The 22,746-nt window shown below is 37.4% G+C and overlaps 2 protein-coding genes across 4 annotated transcripts in view; one reads left to right on the top strand and one right to left on the bottom strand.

Annotated features, from left to right (window-relative positions):
- The window catches only part of LOC139963040 (glutathionyl-hydroquinone reductase YqjG-like), a 64,260-nt gene extending 49,821 nt beyond the window's left edge, over nt 1-14,439 (top strand). For 2 of the 3 annotated variants that reach the window (XM_071963496.1, XM_071963495.1), the window contains exons 2-8: nt 2,541-2,719; nt 5,018-5,090; nt 6,027-6,225; nt 8,577-8,670; nt 9,750-9,866; nt 10,989-11,105; nt 11,708-14,439. In XM_071963496.1, the coding sequence (XP_071819597.1) occupies nt 2,541-2,719; nt 5,018-5,090; nt 6,027-6,225; nt 8,577-8,670; nt 9,750-9,866; nt 10,989-11,105; nt 11,708-11,803 (875 nt within the window). In that variant the 3' untranslated portion in view covers nt 11,804-14,439. Of the gene's footprint in view, nt 1-1,829; nt 1,858-2,540; nt 2,720-5,017; nt 5,091-6,026; nt 6,226-8,576; nt 8,671-9,749; nt 9,867-10,988; nt 11,106-11,707 lie in introns of those variants that run through there. The other variant, XM_071963497.1, reaches the window with a different exon arrangement.
- Nucleotides 13,446-22,712, bottom strand: LOC139963041 (protein DGCR6-like). The gene is made up of 5 exons (XM_071963499.1): nt 22,421-22,712; nt 20,930-21,063; nt 17,956-18,116; nt 17,197-17,303; nt 13,446-16,921 (listed from the first exon to the last, which is right to left on the bottom strand). The coding sequence occupies exons 2-5, from the start codon at nt 21,037-21,039 to the stop codon at nt 16,712-16,714; spliced, it is 588 nt and encodes a 195-aa protein (XP_071819600.1). The 5' UTR covers nt 21,040-21,063; nt 22,421-22,712; the 3' UTR covers nt 13,446-16,711.
- Between the last annotated feature and the right edge of the window lie 34 nt (nt 22,713-22,746).

The raw sequence follows: 22,746 nt of genomic DNA on the forward strand, positions 1-22,746 counted from the left end.
CAGGGGGTAACCTATTGGAGGAGGGGTCCAGACGGCAGGGTACATTTTCGGGCAACCCATCCCTCTCCCCATATCATGGCGACGCCGCCCATGAGCTTACAGTACACAATTACAACGTTGAGTCTCCATTAGCACGCCATTCTTTACCAGAAAAATAGCCTCGGGTTATTCGTGAATTTTTGACATGTTAGAATTAAGATTCCATCATCTGTAAAACTGTGCACATAATTTTACACTGTTTTGGATTCATACTTTTGTGTAAAGTTGGTCTCAGAAAAAAAGTCTTGTCGGCGTATGCCCGCTCCAAATAAAAAAGCCATCGCCATCGTTTTAACTTGCCAATTACTCAACCGTCATGTTATTGCAAATGTGGGAGGGATTTATAAAATATAAGCATGGCGTATATTATAGTAGGAACTACTTCCCCGCCCTCGCATTAAAAAAACATCAATTTAAAGTAAAAATTTCCTTCAAAAGTGTGGATGCTTCTGACAAGTTTGTCGGCGAATTGAGAACAATTAATATAGTATATCATCTGCACCTAATTACTACACTTTTCAGTGTAAATGGTGTTAATGCTTGAAGTTTGTGAAGGCGTTGGTGTAAACTTTTGCGACACATCAGAAATGAGTGGGTTTCTGTGGGTAAAATTTGAAATGTCAACAATTTTGAAATATTTTCAGCAAATTTACCGGAAGATGGCTTGCTGCATTCAACATTTTTATACCTATCTTTTAAGTACTCACTGTAAACACAGTAAATCGCAGCTGCATCGCTCTTGATAGAATCCTATGATGTTTTCAATGCATATGCATGTTCTTGCCGAACCCATCTGATGTGGTTGCCATTTTGCTACGTTCAGTTAGTAAGATTTAGGAACCCCTTGTCCTGACTTTGTAATCGATTTAGCCGGGCCGTGCATTTTAAAAATTTCTGTCCTTATAGCTAGAAGCTGTCCTCAGATCCACACATTGAATAGGTCACATTGTTAACCCCTACATATCTTGATTGACCGCAATCACAACTATAAAGCAACAAAGGATTCCTTGGTAAGGTAACTTCCGCATACTCTAAACAAGGCTTATTTCGTTGTATTGACCTTTCGTTTACTTTACAATCGAAGTGTTTGCGCTTAGTATTAAAGGTGGTAGATTGTATCGTTGTGTGACGTCAGTTTTTAGTGGCAATATGTACTGTACTTCCGTCGCAAGTACGGTACTAGAGAGGGCTGGTCATTTCTGCGAGTTGAGAAGCCTGTTAAGAAAAGGGAAGTTCGTTCCGATTTCAGTAGTCGGTTGGAAAACGGTTCACAAGTGCGGGAAAAAAACAAAGAAGAAGGAAAAAACATTACCTGTGATGACATCATAGACTACCTATAATGCGATCTACCCCCACCCCCTCCCCCTCCCCCGGAAAAATCGTGGATTTTACCATTTTCCAAAATACGCTACACTGACTCAACCTTATCTTGTAAATTATAAACACTGATATTGCCGGAGACTAGGCTTGCAACAAACAGTGTGGAATTTTATTGCTCTCTTAAAGATATAAGCGTCACATTGTCTGCCAAGGGAATACGCCCTTTAACTTGCGTGGCCTTTCCTCGTACTGAATTTACATTTATATCAAGTGTGTTGGTATATATCGCACATGATTTCAACCTTTTTTTGCAGCAGGTTATGGAAAAGGAAGTACAAGTCAGGCGCTGTTAAAACTTTATCAGTTTCCAAGTTTACAAATGCCGGCTCCCAGACACGACTTTTGAAATAGGGCATCTCCCAAATGGAGCAAGATTTTTCTGTTTCCTCCTTTCTCCATAAAGATATTTATCCTGGAAGCTGAAGATGGTGGCTATAGGTTCTCTTTTCCGTATTATAAATATTTGCATCTCCGGCTGTAAAACGAGGTGTCAGGTTATCATACCAGGGATTTCCTATACCGGTTGCTTTTCATGAGATTATAAGTAATCTCTTACGTCATTTCATATGCGGATTACGTCATAACATCAACGAAAATGCACGACAGCCTAATGCAGGATGATTACAGCTCGTATCGTTTCTACGAAATTAAAAACACACGAGGCTTGTGTCCTAATTGGGCACGCATTGCAAGTTTTGCTTATCAAAATGTTTATACGTCACGGTGGGCGTTTGGGTGCGTGGGAGATGGGAGGGCGGAGAGTTGAAAGTCAAGAGGGACAGTGGAGGGGGTAATGGATCGTAGGAAAGGGACACAAGAGGTATTTTGGGCGCCACGAAGTACGCTACTGGGGAAATCCTATAGTACAAGGTAGGATTTGCAATTGATGAAGTGGAGACCCCCTATAAACGCCTGCGGATAAATAACAAATTTTGATTAGTCTATGTTGGAAAGGCCGATACTGTCACCAGGGAGTTGTTATGCTGTCACCAAGGACGAAATGAAAGGGGGGAGGGGGGTAACAAAGAGGATGACTTAATTTCTTACAACTGCATTATATTCTTCATTAACTGGATCGTGAGTTTATTACTACGTATACTGTTCTCTGGTTGCAATCATAGCCGATGGTTCAAGTGGATTCAAAGCTGAGAAGGACCGCTATCATCTCTATGTGTCTCTTGCCTGCCCATGGGCCCACCGCACTCTCATTGTTCGTAAACTGAAGGGCCTCGAGGAGATATTTCCTTACACTGTGGTAGATTGGATGCTTGGTGAAAACGGCTGGAACTTCACCGATAAGGTACCACTTGCTAAAGCTGTCAGTAATATCCTTTGGTGTATGGTTCAGTGTTATGGTTTTTAGGATCTGGCTAATAATATATATATCCTTTGGTGTGGATGCGGCGTTGGGTTTTAGGGTCAAGATAATAATGTATATCTTTTGTGTGGCTGTGGTGTTTGAGTTTTAGGATCAGTATAATAATATATATCTTTGGTGTGGCTGTGGTGTTGGGGTTCCAGGATCAAAATAATATCTATCCTTTGGTGTAGCTGCAGTGTTTTTGTTTTAGGATCAGGATAATGATATTATCCTTTCATGTGGCTGTGGTGTTGGGGTTTTAGTATCCGGATAATAATGTTTATTTTTGGTGTGGCTGTGGGGTTGGTGTTTTAGGATCAGGATAATAAATGTATATTTTTGGTGTGGCTGTGGGGTTGGGGTTTTAGGATCACTGAGATAACTATATATGCTGTGCGAGGCTTGGTGGTCAGATATTCACAATATAATGAATATATCAGTATTTTCACTATGCCAGATACTTTTCGGAATAGAATCCAGAATTACAAAAAAAGTCTTAACAACATTGCCAGTGACAAACGCACAAACAAAATTTCGGAATACAATATATTCATTGCCAATAGTTCTGATCGATAAAGCCAGGCCATTGTATGAAATGTAAAGTTTGAAAACTGAAGAGAGAAAACCTGTTAACAAAGTGCTTCTGTACTGCAACATGTAAAAGTTAGAGGGCCTGACGTTTTGATCCTGGAAGGGTCATCTTCAGAGGTTAACTGAGACAAAAACAAACTAAGAACACATCAAGAGAAATAGTTGGACAGACAGTTAAACTGGACAAATGAGCAATGAATAGAGTAAAACTAGACACAACAACCAATGAGAGATAAGATTAAGGAAAGAGCAATGAGAGGATTAAGGGCCTTGGGGATAAACTATGAGGGCTGTTACAATGGGAGGTAATTACTGTAGTAATGGAGGTAACTAATTAATTATTAATTTTAATAGTAATGGAGGTAATTAGTCAATTGAAATTGAAAACTATTGATTTCCACTTCACTATAACATGAACAAAGTGAACATATAACATTGGAATATACAATACAAATACATTCCATAGGAATCAAACAATTGATATATACAAAATGTTTTAGTAAATGGAGGTGAAAAGGAAGGAAAGGGGAGTTTGAAGGATAACCAGTGAAAATGGATGGAAAGGATGAGAGAGGCTGGAGGATGGAGATGGTTGGATGGTGCGGAGGTGTTGGATCCACAAATGTTCTGTACTGAGGTGAACTGTATCGTGGAAGAAAGCAAACAGAAAAATTGATATACACAACTAAACCATAGGGGTCAAAACAGGGGCCAGGCAATTATCACAATAAAAACAATAAAAAAAGAAAGAAAAAAGACTACTGATAATAAAATTTTTCATGCAGAGCAATACAAAAATTGTTTTTCTATTTAAAGGTAAACAATTGTTTGGAAGGTTACAAAAGTAAAATACAAAAAAAAAAAAAAAAAATCTCATACCCCCCACTTTCATTTCCTACAGTCCTGCACACTTGGAGTTGGGGTGGGGTCTGTCATGTGCATTGTGAAATGTATGTATGTATGTATGTATTTTAGATCCTCCTGCAAGCAGGAACTCGCGAAGAAGCCTCATTGGCTTATCAAAGCCGCAAGCTGACCAAAGTCAGTCTCTTAAGCCCAGGTCACATCTGCGCGATTCAACACGTGATTCAACTCGCAATACAATTGAAGGTTGAATCGCATAGTTAGACACGGGTATCAACTTGTTGCGCAATAAAAGTTGCACCGTCGATTTGGGTTGATTTGCAATAGAGCAATGTCCTAATCAGCCCAACTTCTCAGAAGCAACTTTTCTGATTCGCGTGATTTTAGTTGCGAGTTGAATCGCGTGTTGAATCGCGCAGATGTGACCCGGGCTTTAGATTCATATTTAACGATTATTTGATTATGAATTGTTAATTGTCAACAACTCTGTAACTGGACGACATACATTACTATTGGGGTGACTCGAACCGGGGACCTTATGATTGGAAGGCACCGGCGTTAACCACTGAGCTAACACTCCATAGTGTTAAATAGCCATGCAGATTCAAAGTTCTTTGATTTATATTACATAGAAAAAAAACTGAATAAGTTTTTGGGAGGGAAATTAGTAAGGAATTTTCTTATGTAACAATCTTTTTGATAATTTCACATTTATTGATTATGTTTTGGATTTTGTAGCAGCTGTCTGTGTAACCCTATATGACATGACCTTAATTTTTACAGAAACCAAAGTGTACCTTGGACCCCGTGAATGGTGCCACTTATGTGCGGGAGATTTACTTCAAGGCAGATCCCGGTGAGTTTTAACTATAACCAAACTCTAGCACTTCCAAAATAATATATCATTGAGGACGGAGGAGGAGAAAAAAACAAAACACATAATTAGTGTAACTCCCATATCTTGATAGCTGGTAGTGTTGCCGAGCAATCAAAGTTTTGAAATTAATTCATGTAATTCGGATGAGTTTTATTACTCAGACAGTCATGGGGTCCTTCAAGAACATGGGACAATTCTGTACATCTGACTGACTTTTCAAGTTTTTCAATGGTTTTCCACCAGTGCAACAGGATAATGATTACCTCAGGGGCCCTACGTGGGAGGGGGGGGGGGGCTAAACTGAGCTTTTGGAGACCATACTAGCGCAATGAGATTTAGTTTCACACCTTCTTGATGATAAATGAACCTGTCACCATTGAAGGCAATGTTCTATTCGGTTCTATGTAATTTGCAATGTTCTATTCAGTGTAAAGTTAAATCGTATTCATTTCAGATAGCCTTTAAGTCTGTTTTGTTGAGTAATTTGTTTTCATTGTACAGCGCTTTAGAGCATGATTATCATTATTGTGCAGTGCTTTAGAGCATTAATATCATTGTTATTATAATAATAATAATATGAATTATTATTATTATTGTTATGATGATTATTATTATGTGTGCATTGTTTTGTTTTCTGGATTTAGGGTGCCTCAAGGTTGGACCCTTGTGGCTTTTCCCCCTCTCAACCCCTTGGCTTTATGCCTCTATAATGATGCAATTTAGCCACCCCCCCACCCCCACCCCAACCCCATTATTGAAATCACTCATGAACTGATTAAGGCCCTTAATCGCACTTTATGCCATTATAAAATTATATTACATTGTATATGTAACAAGGAATCATTAAGCCACTTGGCTTTCTAGTTGGATCATTTTATCTCAAGTTTCACCATTACTATTTCATTTATCTTTCAGAGTATGCTGCCAATTTTACAGTCCCTGTGATATGGGACAAGAAAACCAATACCATCGTAAACAACGAATCTGCCGAGATCATTCGAATGATGAACACAGAATTCAACGAGTTTTCGACCACCCCGGAGCAAAAGCAACTCGATCTTTATCCTGAGCACTTGCGTACTCAGATTGAAGAATTGAATTCATGGATTTATCCGTAAGTTCTATGCACCTTCGTAGTAGAAAATATAACGGGATTGGCATCTACCAGTCTGCAAATTGTTGAAAGGGAAGGAACGAAATGAGGAACCGGTAGTGCACAAGGGAGATTATAATGAACCATCAGCTGTGACCTCTGGTTGTTTGTCTATCATCAGTGTGTGCACGTTCAATACTGATAAGTCATTATGAAATGGTGTGGGTTGGGGGTTATTGGGGGGGAAGGGGCAGGGGTGGGACAGCTTTAAGTGTATGGTTACTCAAATTGCACTCTTCCTGATTCATCAGTGTACTTGTTATAGTTTAATAACATACCTTGCATATAATAGCGCTGCCCTTTTCAGTATTTTACGAACAGTCGAGGTTAACTTGGTATGTTTTTGACAATTCTCACAACTTGACAGTATAGTGATGCGTCTCGTGTATATTCAACAAAATTCCTTTTGACTGACATATTTGCACAAACTTGAGTTGCTATTCAGAAATATTTCAGAAAATGGGCCAAATGTGAACTTCTAAAAAAATCCTAGAGGTCACTTCTGTGGAGGGGCAGTGGTTGAGCGAGGGATAGGGGAATTGTTGAATCACGACAGAGGGATGCACCATCCATCGTAACCATCCTCCTATATAATTTATAATTGCTATAGTGAGTACCCTATTACATTGGTACTCATTTCAGTACCTACAGTTCTTGTTCTGGAAGGGGAGAAGATGATAGGGGATGGGGGAGGAGACAAAACAGGGGTGGGGGAATGGCAGAAGAGTGGGTCATCGGTGAACCAAGGGATATTTCACTGCACCATCATCCTCTGTTATTCAGTAGCTGTTGCCTGTGGGTACCCTGTGGCATTCATAATCTATGGGAACAGTATTTTGTTTGTGTGAGAGAGAAATGGTTAAAATGGGAGAGTTTTATTGCCATGTTGCTGGATGGTAGGACCAAAGAAAAGGGTTAGTTCCATACACCCTTGCATCCTTTATAAATCATGAGCTATTTTCTCTGAGTATGTTTCTATGTGTAAGTTAGAGGGATGCCAAGAGAGCATAGCCTGCATAAGAGGGGTGAGGTGAGGGTAAGGGGAGGAGAAGGAGATCTTACCTTTTTGTTATTTGTAATTCTTCAGATTCTGGCTGCCATTTTATAATGTACGTAGTCTGTTTTTTGTGAGTTCATCACCTGTCAAGTTAACTGTCATCCAAAACAGTTTAGTTGCTGTTCAGTGAAGAATTGTTCTTGTGTTATTAGCAACTTTGAAAGAGAACAGAAATTGTCTTTGTTTTATGCAAACGAGAAAAGGAAATGATTAAAACAAAATTTGGAAGTGGTCCTTCTGATAACCAGGTCGAGGGTGCATACTGTATGTCTGACCGTATTGTAAATAGTAATTGCTTTGTCTTTTATCGATACAGTACATGCATGTAGTCAATTTGTAATGTCCTTTTGTTGAAGGTGCTTGTAGTAACAGATCGACTTCCTCATAAAATAAGATTTGACTGTTTCGATCACACGTGCGGGCTCTACAACAATGAATTATTATGTGTTGTTTACCGCTCTTATGTTCCTATGGCAATGGCAACGCTGAGGTGCTGTCAAATAATTGGTCAAGAAAAAAGCAAATTTCACATGACTAGCGTATTCATCATTTTTGGGATTCATCAGGTGAAGGTAGCAACTGAGTTCCCCCCCCCCCCCCCCCCAGACCTGGGTGTCAGAGACATTGGTCCGCATCACTTGGCCATGAATCTGCTCCTGGGTTGAAGGGGTGTATATGATTGGCTGAGAGAGAAGTGTTATGATATGGAAATTTCCATTATCCAAACCATATAGATATAAACTTCCTTTCTTATCATCACCATTAATATAGCCTATCTATGGAAATTTCCATAGATGTCAAAATATATTCCATATTTACCAAAAACATCTCCACATATACCAAAAATTTGGAAGGTTGCCGACTAAGAAAAAAAGATGGATTGGGGATTTTAATATTTCAGTACTAAGTTGTGCCAAATTATATGCATAATACCCTGGAAGATAATGAGCTGAAGCTTTGTAACCTCAGAAACTTCTTGAGACAGCTTGCCAAAGAGAAAGGAAAGGTTTTTGTCATGAATAACACAAAACTGTGACTGTGTGATATAATGGTTAATACCCAACCATATGCCTTGCCCTGAGGGGGTGTCATTTTTCAAGAGTTTTTGATGGAAGTTTAAAAGCAAGTACACTTTGTTTAGTCCTTGTGTTATTACAGTTTGCATGATATGTCTCAATCGTGACAACCAAAATTTGGTTGTATTCCTTGAAAACAGCTAAATCATCGGATTTATTTTTTTCACAACAAATTTTAGGCAGATAAACAATGGCGTGTACAGAGCCGGATTTGCAAGAAGCCAGGAAGCCTACGATGAAGCGGTGAAAGAAGTTTTTGAAGGTTTGGATAAGGTTAGTGTGTGTCAACTGTCAAGCAATGTTATTCTGGCTATCCAATCAAAAAGAAAAGGTTTTAAGGCATTGAAGACTCGCCCCAAACTGCGTGTCGCCCTCTGAAAAAAGTTCACATTCCGTTGCTTGCAAGTGAAGTTTTTTTCTTGTAGTTTACAAAATGCAGACAGTAATGAAACGTGATACCGTGTGATTACTTTTATCTAGACCTGAGATGTCCATCGCTGCTATGTACACTGTGTTGTGGGTATTGACCATAGCGGCATGTATAAACTGTACACTAGTGTCTAATTACCGGTGGTAGCGAGCTGTGTGTGTATATTCTGGGGTCGATGGTGGTGTCTAACACTTCTGTTACACCTCATTCGAAACTAGGTCAGATTACCGGCATGAGACGTTTCTTTGTGCGCGAGTCTTCACACCCTATAAGAACAAACCGCCATATGTTTATGTCCTTCCTCTATAGTGTATCAAACAACCGTAACACCGCCACCACTATGACTATATTGTTTTGGGGCAGGGGGGAAGTTAACTTTTTCAGAGCGCGGCATGCGGTTTGGGGCGAGTCTTCAATGCCTTTAAGTTCGGCATGTTATGTAAGCTGATCACTGCATCCGTGGCACACCAGAATGACCTCCATGCATTTATTTCAGCTTGTCTTGTTGATCATTCCACTAGCGCCCTCATTGAAAGAAAATTGTCTATGAACTAAAATGTGATATGGGGTGTCTAGTTTTGACTGTAACAAGCCTTATACATAGACTGCTAAAACTGGCTATTGAAATGGTTAGTTGAGTGCCTACGAAAATAACATATTTCCGTGGAAGGGTCCCACACCCTTCATCTATCTGTCACCCCCAACCTATCTCCCCCCCCCCCCAACACCCTTTTATAAGTTTCCTATGCCCATTGCAAAATATTTACAATTCATTGATATTTCAGTGCAGAAAATTGCTGAAATAATTCACAAAATATGTTCACATCTCACACAAGACTATGGGAGGAAAAAGCATCATCAGCATTTACCGATTTCAAAAGACTGAAAGAAAGTTTAATAATATTTTATTTTGATTTTTTAGGCCGAGGAGATTCTGAGCAAGCAGCGGTATCTTACTGGGAACACCATCACTGAAGCTGATGTGCGTTTGCTTACAACTCTCCTTCGATTCGATAAAGTTTACGTTGGCCACTTTAAGGTAAGCTCCTGAAGACTCCATAAAAGCATGTTTTCTTTTTAAATTGAATTTGTAAATTTTTCAAAGTACTGCTCAAGTTTTCATCACCAAGTGAAAATAAATTAGTGAGTATCTACAGATGTGATTTAACCAGTGTCTGAAATTGTTGTCACTGAAAGCTTTTTTATCAGTATTAATCAGTAATTACATCAAATTTTGGAGTTTCCATGCATCATCATCATGTTAAAATAAAGCTTGCAAAGTATTGCTATGTACCTTTGATATCAATGCATTATTTAATGTTGATCAAAATTAATGTAAAAAGCTACTTTTATGGAAATATTTGTGAATAGAAATTTATATATGTCAGTATGCAATTATCCACGGTTCCTGAAAACTTGAAACAAGGTGCAATAACATCTTGCTTGTGTTTTAAAAGTAACCCATAATTATTTTTTAACAGTAACCCTAAACAAACAAAACATTGTTTTGTTAGTTCCAAGTCAAGTACAAGGCATGAAATGCTGAAATCTTTCCTCACTTAAAACTTTGGGAATAAAAATATAGCGCAATTTTATGTTCTTGCTTCGGAGAAACTGACTCTAAAATCAGATTAGTTAAAGGTCCAAACTGGTAATTGAGACTTTGATTGATGACCTGTTGATGCATCAGTTGTTTTGTTGATACATTTCTTTCATTTCTGGGAACGAAAAATGCTTTTAAATGTGTAGCATAATTGCGCTTCATGTTGTGTACGTGTGTAATAGCATGTCAAAGTTTAGCCTAAGTCAGAAAAGACAGTGAATGGTTCAGTAGTGTTGCATTTGTACCCACATTTTAGGCAGGCTCATAGACATAAATTGTGATTGAGTGGTGAGTGGTGGGGGGGGTCAATAATTAAGGTGGGGTACAAAAATTCAAGGAAGGACAAACAATTTAAGAAGGGGCACAACTATTTGTGTCCTGTAATTTTAGAGTTCTTAATGCACATGTTGGTGCCACAAAATGCATTGGGGGAGTGTGAATGGGTGGGGAGCGTACTGGGATGCCCAGCTTAGTGCCAGATATTATGAAATATTAAATTTCTCCTCTTGTTCCTCATTTCGATACCTAACCAATTGTTTCCTATTTTTGTTCATCCAGTGCAACAAGAAACGTATCATTGATTACCCTAACATTTGGGGTTTCGTGCGGGACATGTACCAGCTCTCTGGCATATCCGGGACAGTTGACTTTGAACATATTGAGAAGCACTATCAGGTAAAGCCTATTAATCGACGAAAATGCTGTCTTAAAGTAAACATTGAACTTCCGCTGTGGAAATTAACCGCTAGTTTATTTGGATAACCTTCTTCCTTAAGACTGTTGATGTGGGTTACGGATTAAAAGAGGGAAGTCTTCTAATGACCTTATTTGTTGATCAGTAATATGGGTGATTCTATGGTTCAATCCACCCACCCTACTTTCATTGAAATAATAGCTTGCATCAATGTAGGGAGGACATAACAAAAAGTGCGACTCTTTCAAAAGCAAACCAGCAGTTAGTCAATGGTTATATCACTGGCAGCTTCTTATTGGACATGGTCTATGGCCATCTTTCTCTAACCTGGAGTGTGTGAAAATTTTGTGGGGTTTGTGAAGGCAAACCGACCCAGGCAAATATTGGGATCCAAATGGGTCTGATTTATGTATCATGTTGTATGTATGTCAGTACTGATTTATGCACCCAAGATTTCAGAGTATCACAAAATGGTCAATATCAGTGGTCATTTTCTTAATAGCAGCTTTAAAAAGGGTCTTTCAAGTATTTTCCTCCCTCCACCGTACTAATAATCATCATTGTTGAATGTTTTTGTCACCAGGCTAGTCACCGCAGCATCAACCCACATGGGATCGTAGCCATTGGCCCGGACCTGGATTTCAATGCGCCCCATGACCGGGAAAGATTTTCAAAGTAACTTGCTGGATTGCATGTTCTGCAAATAACCTTGCTTATTATAATATGATTTTGTAGTTGCTAAGGTTGTATTAGTCTCATTTATTCAATATATTTTACAGGTGAAAGTATGTTTAAACTTCAGTTGTGTCTATGAGTTGCTGTGTGAATTTTTTCAAGTCTAGGGTGTGAATCAAATTTACTATAATCTGATTTGGTTCACAGTTTAGTTAAGTTTGGTTTAGTTTAGAGAGCTATAAAGTTTTCATTAAGGAAACCTATGGTGGAGGGGAACATAGTTAACCATCAAAAGATAAAGCTATAGGAAAACATGATCTGTTTTCTGTATTTCATGGAAATTGAAACAGAAATAGTGAAAGCTGACCTAAACTGACCTAAAAGGCTGACCTAAACTGACCTAATAGGCTGACCTAAACTCTAAAGGTTTGCAATTAAAGAGGATATAACATTTACGTGGGACACAAAAGTTTCAGGTTTTGATTAAACAGTGTAATCCTCTTTTATCACGAGCAACCAGCTGTTCGTAACCAGATGCACATCTCAGACTGTATTACATTATGTGCCAATATTACAAGGCGTAGTCAAAGTAACACTAAGGGTGCAACCCAAAGCAGATCGTTGCTCTAACAGTGTGGGAGGCAAATTAGGATCCCTTTTTTTTCAACAAAGTATTTGAGCATCTTCACATCTTGGGACAATACAAGACTCTCCAGCCTTTACCAAAATCAGCAAAGGGAGCCGTCATTTCATCCCTATCTAGTTCCGCCAAACTTGACATGTTGCAGTCTTTGTCAACAGATCATTAACGGTACCTTGAGTCGATCACCAGTGGTATATACAACTTTGTGCAGAAAACTTGAAGAATAGATCTCTTGCAACATATTTACAAACTTTCGATTCAAGCTGATTGTTTTAGGCAGCTTAAAAAGTGTTTTCTAAAACACCAGGGCGTGTGTATGCGCAAGTTCATCCACCCTGTTGGCATGCTTGTGAAAGCTTTCATAATGATCGTGTTACTTTGAATCAGAGATATGTAAACAGTACAGATTAGGCACGTGAGGACCGATGTGACTGAGCCCCCAGTAGAAACACTGGAGAGCTGTGTAAGTTCAGATCAGATGATCTCTACATTAAGACGTCACTAGTCTTACCTATGTGTGTGAACCATTTGATCCCACCGACTATACTCATTGATTCACAATACATATGAAACCATATCATTAAATGGCAATAAATAGGAAAGTAACATGTTATCTCTTACCAGGTTCCTAGTGCAATGTACATGGGATGGTTGATATTTCTACACTGAAGATTTCATAAAACTACAGAGGCTTGTTCATGCAATATTTGGTGTTTGCTTACTAACCAAAACAAAAACTGATTCAAAGACCAGGGGCAGGCTAGGTTCTTTACCTGCAAGCATAACTTTGCTCAAAACAACATAGAATAGTGGAATAATTTAGCACACTTTGCATGTGGGCATTCCACATTCTCTACCAATGTTTTCTTATGCAAGTACGACTATTTTTGGTAGTCTCATTTTTGTAGCCATCAATACTGGCATCTCTCTACCCAGATTCGCCACTGCAGACAATTAAAAGTTCTTGATTATCAGATCACCTGACAAAACATTTTTTTTCAAATAATAATAATAATAATCCACCCTTTACCACATTTGAACTATTTTCAGTAATGTGATGTTTCAAAGCAGAGCACTGTTTATTCAAAGTCTCAGGTATTACCCTTGCTAGTCTTTCATGCTGGATGAATTTCATAAGGACGAACAATAACCAGCAAAGAGAGCATTAAAAGTCTAAACTCTGATCTTAAATCAGATACAAACATGATCAAGTCGCTTGTGATCCATTTTAAAGGTTGATATTATCTTGTATCTTCATATGGACAAAATCTGTGAACTGTACATCAGGTTTGATAACATTAAGGACCAATGGAGGTTATCTTCAAAATTCAAACTAATTGTTGTGTATTCTTGCATGCGGAAATAAATATATCTATCTTAGTATATACCTTAACCTTAGTATCTTACGTTCTAACTTATATCTTACTTTAGATATCATGTTAGTATTCATGATTATTATGATAAGGCTAGAGAAGCATAAGATTTCAGATAAAAAAATCAAGCAATTGATTAATTCATAAACCCCAGGATTTTATTAAATGAGGTCTCATGTGAATTTTTAGGGGGTGGGAAGGAGGGGGCAATTCAGACCTTGGTTTTGGAAAAAAAGGGAAAAGTTTGTCAACCCATTTTTTAGGAACATAATGTTTGGACAAGAGTTCTTTCTTTCTTTTCATTTGATCATTTTAATCTGAAGAAAAAATCTGATGTTTGTTAAATATTCTTGTTACTTTTTAAATACATCTCAGATGTCCATTGCTGTCACCATCACAAACACTAGCATTGAGTTCTTGAACATTTCACTAGGAAATGAGAAAATATCACAGATTTTATGGCATTTGCATTAATGCAAATTAGAAAACCACAATAGTGTGAGGCTGTGCTGTCAATATATGCCTATCATAATGTTATTGTATTAATATGTTTAATCTGTTTTACTCTTGTGTTGCTTACATCTCTTGGTTCATTTTAATCTGGAATACACTTCAGAAATATAATTATCTATTACTATGTTCCTCTTTAATTGCTGTTCTTTAGTCATCCCTACAACCTCAAATCTGCTATGTATCCCCCTCCACCCACTCCAGATTTTGTACTTGTTTGCCACTCTACGCCACTATTCACTTTCATACAATAAGTCTCAAGCTTAAATCATACATGAACAAATGCATATTTTTGTGTACGATCCTGGAATACAATAGTTATCAAATATGAACATTTTTTGGAAATATAATCTATTACATACTAGGACCTTACCATTGACCTTTATGGCACCTTAGAAATAAGAGTAATATATCTACTTACCATGGCACACACTATATTTAACCCTGCCATTCACCATAATAGAAATCTTGGATGCCACCTCTGAGCCCAAAATAGTCCACGGAAAGGGGCCAGCATTTATCGTTTTGACGCACTATTTAACACGAATGGAAATTGAGCTGAGAAACGTGGAGACTAAGTTTGTATAAAAAGTGCATAGTCATTGTACACAGATAGATAGTGACCTTATCAAAACAGTGAATAAATCATCATGATCTTTCAGGAGTGAATATTGCCTGTGTTTAATAGATCTTTATTGCTGATGAGCTGCTCCCTAGCAGTACATATGGCATTTATCTAACATTTACTTTGTGAGATAATGAGTTCAACAAGACCATGGTCCTTAGGGAATCAAAAGCGAGAAAAGACATGACTGTTAATGTAAGGTTTAAATATGAATGAATAATTTCACACAAGGTTGCTGTTCAGAGTTGTCACGGTGAGGCGAATTGAACAAGAGAAGAGGATTCTGCCAGAATAGTTTCAGTTACGATACTATATTTCAATCGTTTGAAGTGCATACAACTATTTACAAAACAAACAGATCGCTTAAGAGTTGAACGAGGAAATTATTTCTTCAAATACTTGACAGCATTGTGAGATTGTGGTTTCTCCTGCAAAGATTCTTTGATAACCATAAAGCTTGGTGGCAGACAACATGACATTTACAACAAAGAATAAATTTACTATTATGCATTACAAGATGAAAATCCCATATCAATATCTCGCTCTTCACTCTAGATATGATTGTACAAAGGAGACTCATTTGCCATGACAATGTCACATACTCTTCTGCTGCCAGAAACATTCAGAAAAGTCAAATTTGTTAAGAATTTATTCCTTCGTGGTTACATATGCCATCGCACCAAGGGTTGGTTTTTCCTGAGTTAATATGGCAAATTTAGTTTTCTTTCTCTTCTTAAACAGTCAACGCACACCCCCCTTCTACATATCTCTAAATAAAAAAAAAGACAATACTAGTACAAACTGCTGATTAAAAAATTATGTAAAGTTGATACGATACAAAAGAAAACATTTGACAAACTTACTAAGTTACAAAATACATACATAGGAAATATCAGCCTCGAGTGAATTGCATGTGAGAAAACATCTGAATGGTTTCTATAAAAAATCATAAAATAACATGTATAGCATTTACTAAATCTTAACTATTAGAAAACTCAAAAGGTATCTGTAAATCTCCCTCCTCCTCTTCCCCCACCTGTTGAATATGTTCAACCTGTTTCCTTGTTTTTACAAGAATTCTAAAGCACTATGCTTTTCAATGACCATCTATCTCTGCCCGCTATACGGAATCAAGTGCTGGAATCACTGTTGACAATAAGCCCTATCTTTTTTCATCTAAATGAATCAAGTGACAATTTGAATGCACCCTGGTTGACAAATATATCCTGGCCCACCCATCTCTCATGTAAAGTTGTACTCTGCTATCATCACTTCCAACATACCTCTCCTACAGACCTCGAGCACAGTACAAAAAAAATTGTCTACACCTAAGGCTTCCAAAATGTGTACTGGTTCACATTCGAGTGGTGTCTCCTGGCAGACCCTTCTGAAAAAGAATGTTTCCTAACACATTCATACCTCCCCCCCCCCAACCCCAACCCTCTTTCTCACCTCTGATTCTGGTACTACTAATAGTACTGCACTACCTGACAATCCAGATAAACCATTCTTATACACAGATAGGAAACAACTGGAAATAAAAACTTGCACCATGCATCAATTTAGCATCGTCTGAATGTTCAGTTTATCATCATCATCAGTCGTAAATCAAACTATTTTGTACCACTCACAATAGTACGGCAATACCTGACAACCCAGATAAAACCATATCCTACTGCACAGCTCAAACAACAGAAATTAAACTTGTACAAAGTATCGCTATAAGAAACATCTATAACTTGACTATTTAATTATTGCAAATCAACTATTACCGATACCTTCACGCATTTTATGAATAAATTGCAGTAGGTACATTTGAAGTTGTACATCCAGTGGATTTGTGGTTTGGTAGAATCCTGGAACACCGGCCTTCTCCAGGGTACCCTGTTGATCACTCACGCAGTTATCCAACTCCAAAACTATCCTTTCATCCATTTTCTGAATTTCTTCTTTGCTCTTTGTTTCCAAAGCCTTTTGGAAGAAAACTCATTCCATTAAAATCATTAAAATCAGAAGGAATTTAAAAAAAAAAAAAAAACGAAAGCTGAATAAACAAATTTGTTTTAACTAAAGGAAAGATTGTTCGGTAATAGTTAGCTTGATGACTCTTATAGTAGCCCTTTGTGTTAATTTTTATACAACAGATACACTGAGTAATTGGTTACTTTGAGACATTATTCACATTACTTATTAAATATTTTATGGATTTATGGATCAGCTTTAAATAAGGACTTTTAGTTTCTTACCTCCGTCTCTTCCTCTATTTTCTTTTTAGTTAAAGGCAGATTGTGTGGTCTTGCTATGCAAGCAGCAAGGGCATCCTCATGTTTCTTTTGAAGTTCCACTTTTTGACCTGTTTACAAACAGGCAGATGAAAATTAATAATCAATGAATAAATAGTTTATTGATCAGTTTTCCTGTCTGGTCTTTCACCAAAAGAGAGCAAAAACAACCCATAAGTCACTCAAATACTTCTGTTTCAAAAGGTGGCACTTGGCAAAACATGTTATGTTGAATACATGTTAAACAAACAGAGAAACATTTGAGAGGAACTTATCATTTATATGTTGTTGTTTTTTTTTCTTCAATTTAATCACCTTTTAAATGTCTGCATTTTTCAGTGACTAACATCTCATATTATATAAAATTAAATAGGATTTACAAAAATTAATACCCTAACTGAGACACTACATGGTCTACTTATCTCAGTGTCACTTTTCATGGTATGACAGACAAATGCTACACATTTGCTCATCATTGCAGAAAGACAAGAAGAGTATGCATGTTTTCACAGGCAACTCCAGATATCGGATTTTCAGTCACATCGAAAATCAGAGCTGCAACAGTATTACCCTAGACTAGAGTACATGACTTTATTTCTGTTTTAGTAAAGGAACCATTATCCATAAATAACAACCAATGAAAACACTAACATTGGTCAACAACTAGAAAAGCCTTGATTGAGAGTGGGATTGGGGTAACAATTTTAAAACAACATGGCTTACTTTTATGTGACTCTATTAACTTGGCTCTCTGCTCCATTAACTTTCTCTCGGTAATTTGTTGTATTTCTTGGAGATGCAGCACAATTTCAAACACTGTCTCATCCACTAAGGAATAAGCCAGGGAACTTAAGAGGCTGCATGGGATTCTTTGCTGGAATTTCCTGCATCAACCATGGAAGAAAAGAATGATACTTCTGTAAGATGCTCAGTGGACAACTAGAAAGCACCCAATCACTCCACCCAATACCCACACCATTTTGGTAAATAGACTTTAAAAAAATGCTTTCACCACAGATGTCCTTGATTGATGAGAATGATCAAACAAATAAAGAAAGATAGTTGGGGAATGGGAACCAGAATGAAAACATTTCATGGTTCCTTGCTGCTGTTCATTAGTTCCATTCATAGGGAAATTTCTAACAAAGCCCTAATACAACAACAGTAATTTATGCTCACAAACTTTTGTTGCCAAAGTAATGCTAAGCCCTGATATCAATTGCAACACACATCAGTGTGTGAAGACTATCTACCATTATCATCATACCAAGTTTGACGAAATTCTGACTAGTAATAGTAGCCAAGTAATTGCAATTTGGAGTATTTCACGTTTGACCCCATGACCTCATTAATATTCATGAAATGAGCACCAAAATCAACAGGGTTAATCTACTTACTATTGGCCACCCACTCACCAAGTATGGTAATGATTGGTCATTCCCTTGTTGAGTTATTGTGCATACAAACTTTTCATAACGAAATAATGCTAGCCCCCCCCCCCCCTATAAACATGCATGATATCAATTGCAACACACATCAGTGTGTGGAGACTATCTACCAATATCATACCAAGTTTGACAAAATTCCAATAAATAGTAGCCAAGTTATTGCAACTTGGGAGTCTTTCACGTTTGACCTGTGACCTCATTAATATTTTTTAACTTTGACCTCCTATAACTTCGCACACGAAGGTCACACGGGGGTCAACCTATTGACATTTATGATCAGAAGGCACCTTTGACATCTGAAAATAGCATCGAAACTGTAAAAATCCCCAAAACACGAAAAGGTCACCAGAGGTCAAGTTGAGGTCAAGGGTCACCCAGATGCGGGTCGACAACTGGATTACATTGAAGCAACTCCCAACCTTAACGGACAGTTCGTTCTCAAGTTATCACAAAAATACTAGTTTGTTATCATTAATTGACCTTTGGTGACCTCGGATCACATGACCGTTAAGTTTGAAAATATTCCCCTATACCATTTGCAACTTGTCCCAAAATATCAACCGTGTCACACCTTGGAACTGAGAGTTATTGCATTAAATGTCTGAAAATTAACTTTGACCTCGTATAACTTCGCACACGAAGGTCACACGGGGGTCAACCCATTGACATTTATGATCAGAAGGTACCTTTGACATCTGAAAATAGCATCGAAACTGTAAAAATCCCCAAAACATGAAAAGGTCACCAGAGGTCAAATTGAGGTCAAGGGTCACCCAGATGCGGGTCGACAATTGGATTACATTGAAGCAACTCCCAACCCTAACGGACAATTCATTCTCAAGTTATCGCAAAAATACTAGTTTTTTATCATTAATTGACCTTTGGTGACCTCGGATCACATGACCGTTAAGTTTGAAAATATTCCCCTATACCATTTGCAACTTGTCCCAAAATATCAACTGTGTCACACCTTGGAACTGGGAATTATTGCACTAAATGTCTGAAAATTTACTTTGACCTCATATAACTTCACACACAAAGGTCACCTGGGATACACCTATTGACATTTTTGATTGGTGAGACGTGAATATAGCATCAAAACTGTAAAAATTCAAACATTTTTTTCTTTGCCCATTTTCTCACCCAAAATACTAGTTTTTTAACATTAATTGACCTTTGATGACCTCGGATCACATGACCGTTAAGTTTGAAAATATTCCTCTATACCATTTGCAACTTGTCCCAAAATATCAACCTTGTTACACCTTGGCCCTGGGAGTTATTGCATTAAATGTCTGAAAATTAACTTTGGCCTTGTATAACTTTACACACAAAGGTCACCCGGGTGTCAACCCATTGACATTTTTGATCGGAAGGTACCTTTGATATCCAAATCTAGCATCAAAACCAAACATTTTCTTTTTCGCCCGTTTTCTCCCAAACTAAGCACATTTTTTCTAATGTGACCTTTGACCTTTTGACCTTGGTTTCAAATGTAGTTTGATCTGCTGATTCCAAAAATCAACACGATAAGTCTGTACAGCCATCCTAACTCCGACCGAAAACTTTGACCCCTTATAAGTTCGCACACAAAGGTCACACGGGGGTCAACCTATCCATATTTATGATCGGAAGGTACCTTTGACATCTGAAAATAGCATCGAAACTGTAAAAATCCCCAAAACATGAAAAGGTCACCAGAGGTCAAATTGAGGTCAAGGGTCACCCAGATGTGGGTCGACAATTGGATTACACTGAAGCAACTCCCAACCCTAACGGACAATTCGTTCTCAAGTTATCGCAAAAAAACTAGTTTTTTAACATTAATTGACCTTTGGTGACCTCACATCACATGACCGTTAAGTTTCAAAATGTTTCCCTAACCAGTTCACAACTTGTCCCAAAATATCAACCTTGTCGCACATTGGCACTGGGAGTTATTGCAGTTTTAGTATTTTGGGTTTTTGGACCATAACTGACCTTTGGTGACCTTTGTGGGCACCAAAAACAATAGGGTTCATCTACTCACTATGGGCCACCCACCCACCAAGTTTGATCATGATCAGTCCATCCCTTGTTGAGTTATCGTGCATACAAGCTTAAGCGTCACACACACACACACACACACACACACATACATACACACACACGCCAACCTGAATACATAGGTTCCTTTGCTTTTAGCAAGGAACCAAAAAGGCAATGTTGTAAAAAGAACAGTCAGAATGATGCAGAAACAATGTACTTACAGTGGAATTTGCCTTGACATTCCTTGTAGTTCTGTCAATAGTAAATATTGCCTAGTCTGCCTGGCTACTTTATCTGTGTCTACAATTGGAGTCGGAGTATACATGCTCATTGTAGTCTCTCTCTTTCTTTCTCTCTGTAATAAAGAAATAAATACTAAAATCTATTTGAATAAATGCACAGGCCTAGGCATATTGCACATGAATGATGGACAAGCCTAGGCCTACAGCAAACTTTCTGAGGATTTAAGTTTTAGCTAACTTTTCTAGCAGCATTTAAATTTGGAATTTTGTTTCTATGCTATTTCAGTATGTTATAATCGCTTAACATTACCTTGACCAACACCAATTTGTTCTGAATATCAAAGGACGACTTACTGAAGAAATTTAGTTGTGATATATATTTTAAAATCCAAGATATTCCAATTTCCAGATATTCACCTTTAAAATATGCAAAATCTCTGAATGCTCCTTTAGGGTTATATTGAAGATGATGTCAACCTCTCAGTGTATGTAATAAGGTTTATCCATGGTTTCATAAATTCTAATGACTCAAACATATTCTTATAAGTTATAAGTGTACATAACAAATCGAGCACCTTTGGATGACATGAATTTTTTTATCCTTGACAAATTTGTGTCACATTCCAAACATTTCATTTGACTATTTGAGTCCATAAAGCCTTATATTGCCCATTGAGTCTTGCGTTGCATATGAGAAACTGATGTAATGGTCTGCAGGGAAATATTTATTTAGTATTTTTCCATCACAAATTGCTATACATATGCACTATAGCAGATGTATAGCAGCTTTGTACACAGGAAACACAGCACTTTAAATGAGACGTAATTCTGAGACCTCAAAACTGCTACTGAAATGTGAACACTAAATAATTCCCTCATCTGTGTAATAGACTTCAAGGTCCAGTCATTTAAATGATTATCGTCAATTGTTTAAAGGGGAATTTCTCGAAATGTGGTATATAAATTATACATCCTGGACTGATAGGAGTGGTTGTTAACAAACTACAGCAGATCAAAATTATTTTGTGCCTAAATCATCATTTACGAAACTAGGCTAATGTTAATAACAATATTTTGCATTAAATGTAAAGATTTTACCATACCATAATCTCATACCAAATAATATACACTAATTTAAATTTAAGTGTACACTAAGTTACTGTAGTCCTAGGCTACTATGTTATGTTACTGTGAAAGCCAGGCCAAAGAGCTCTAAAGTGAAAATAAAGATCATATACTATAAAGGCTAAGCATAATATCTGTAGCTTTTACATCGAAAAGATATGACTTTTAAAACCCAGAAGAATATTTGTAATAACACTACCTGTCACTGTTACTGTCACTAGGCCTAATAATACACTAGGTTAGAACGCCTAGCCAGTAGGCCTACTAAGGTTTAGAACTTATAAAAATGCCAAAAATAGCTGTAAAAATTTCAAGAATGAACTTATAAGTGTTAAATTTTAGTACCTTGAGTTATGGCTTAGAAATAAACGTACAACCTGGGACCTTTTTAGACTTTAGAGAATCTGATTGATGGTTGCAATGGATAGGAATCACATTGCGTCCGTTCATAACAGAGAAAGTAGGCTATCCATAGAAATTGAACAAGTGATGCAGACGACGTCGTGGCCACGTACAAAAATCGAATTGGAAATATTTTTGCGAAAAACGAGCTTCAATTTAGAAACTCACATATTAAATTTTCTTCTGTTTCTAAAGAGTTTTCGTCTTTACTTTAAATTTCCCAATTGAAATAAAATTGCAGCTCGTTTATTCAACTTTTCTGAAATATA

This window comes from Apostichopus japonicus, chromosome 21 (assembly GCF_037975245.1).
Source record: "Apostichopus japonicus isolate 1M-3 chromosome 21, ASM3797524v1, whole genome shotgun sequence".
Classification (NCBI taxonomy): domain Eukaryota; kingdom Metazoa; phylum Echinodermata; class Holothuroidea; order Aspidochirotida; family Stichopodidae; genus Apostichopus; species Apostichopus japonicus.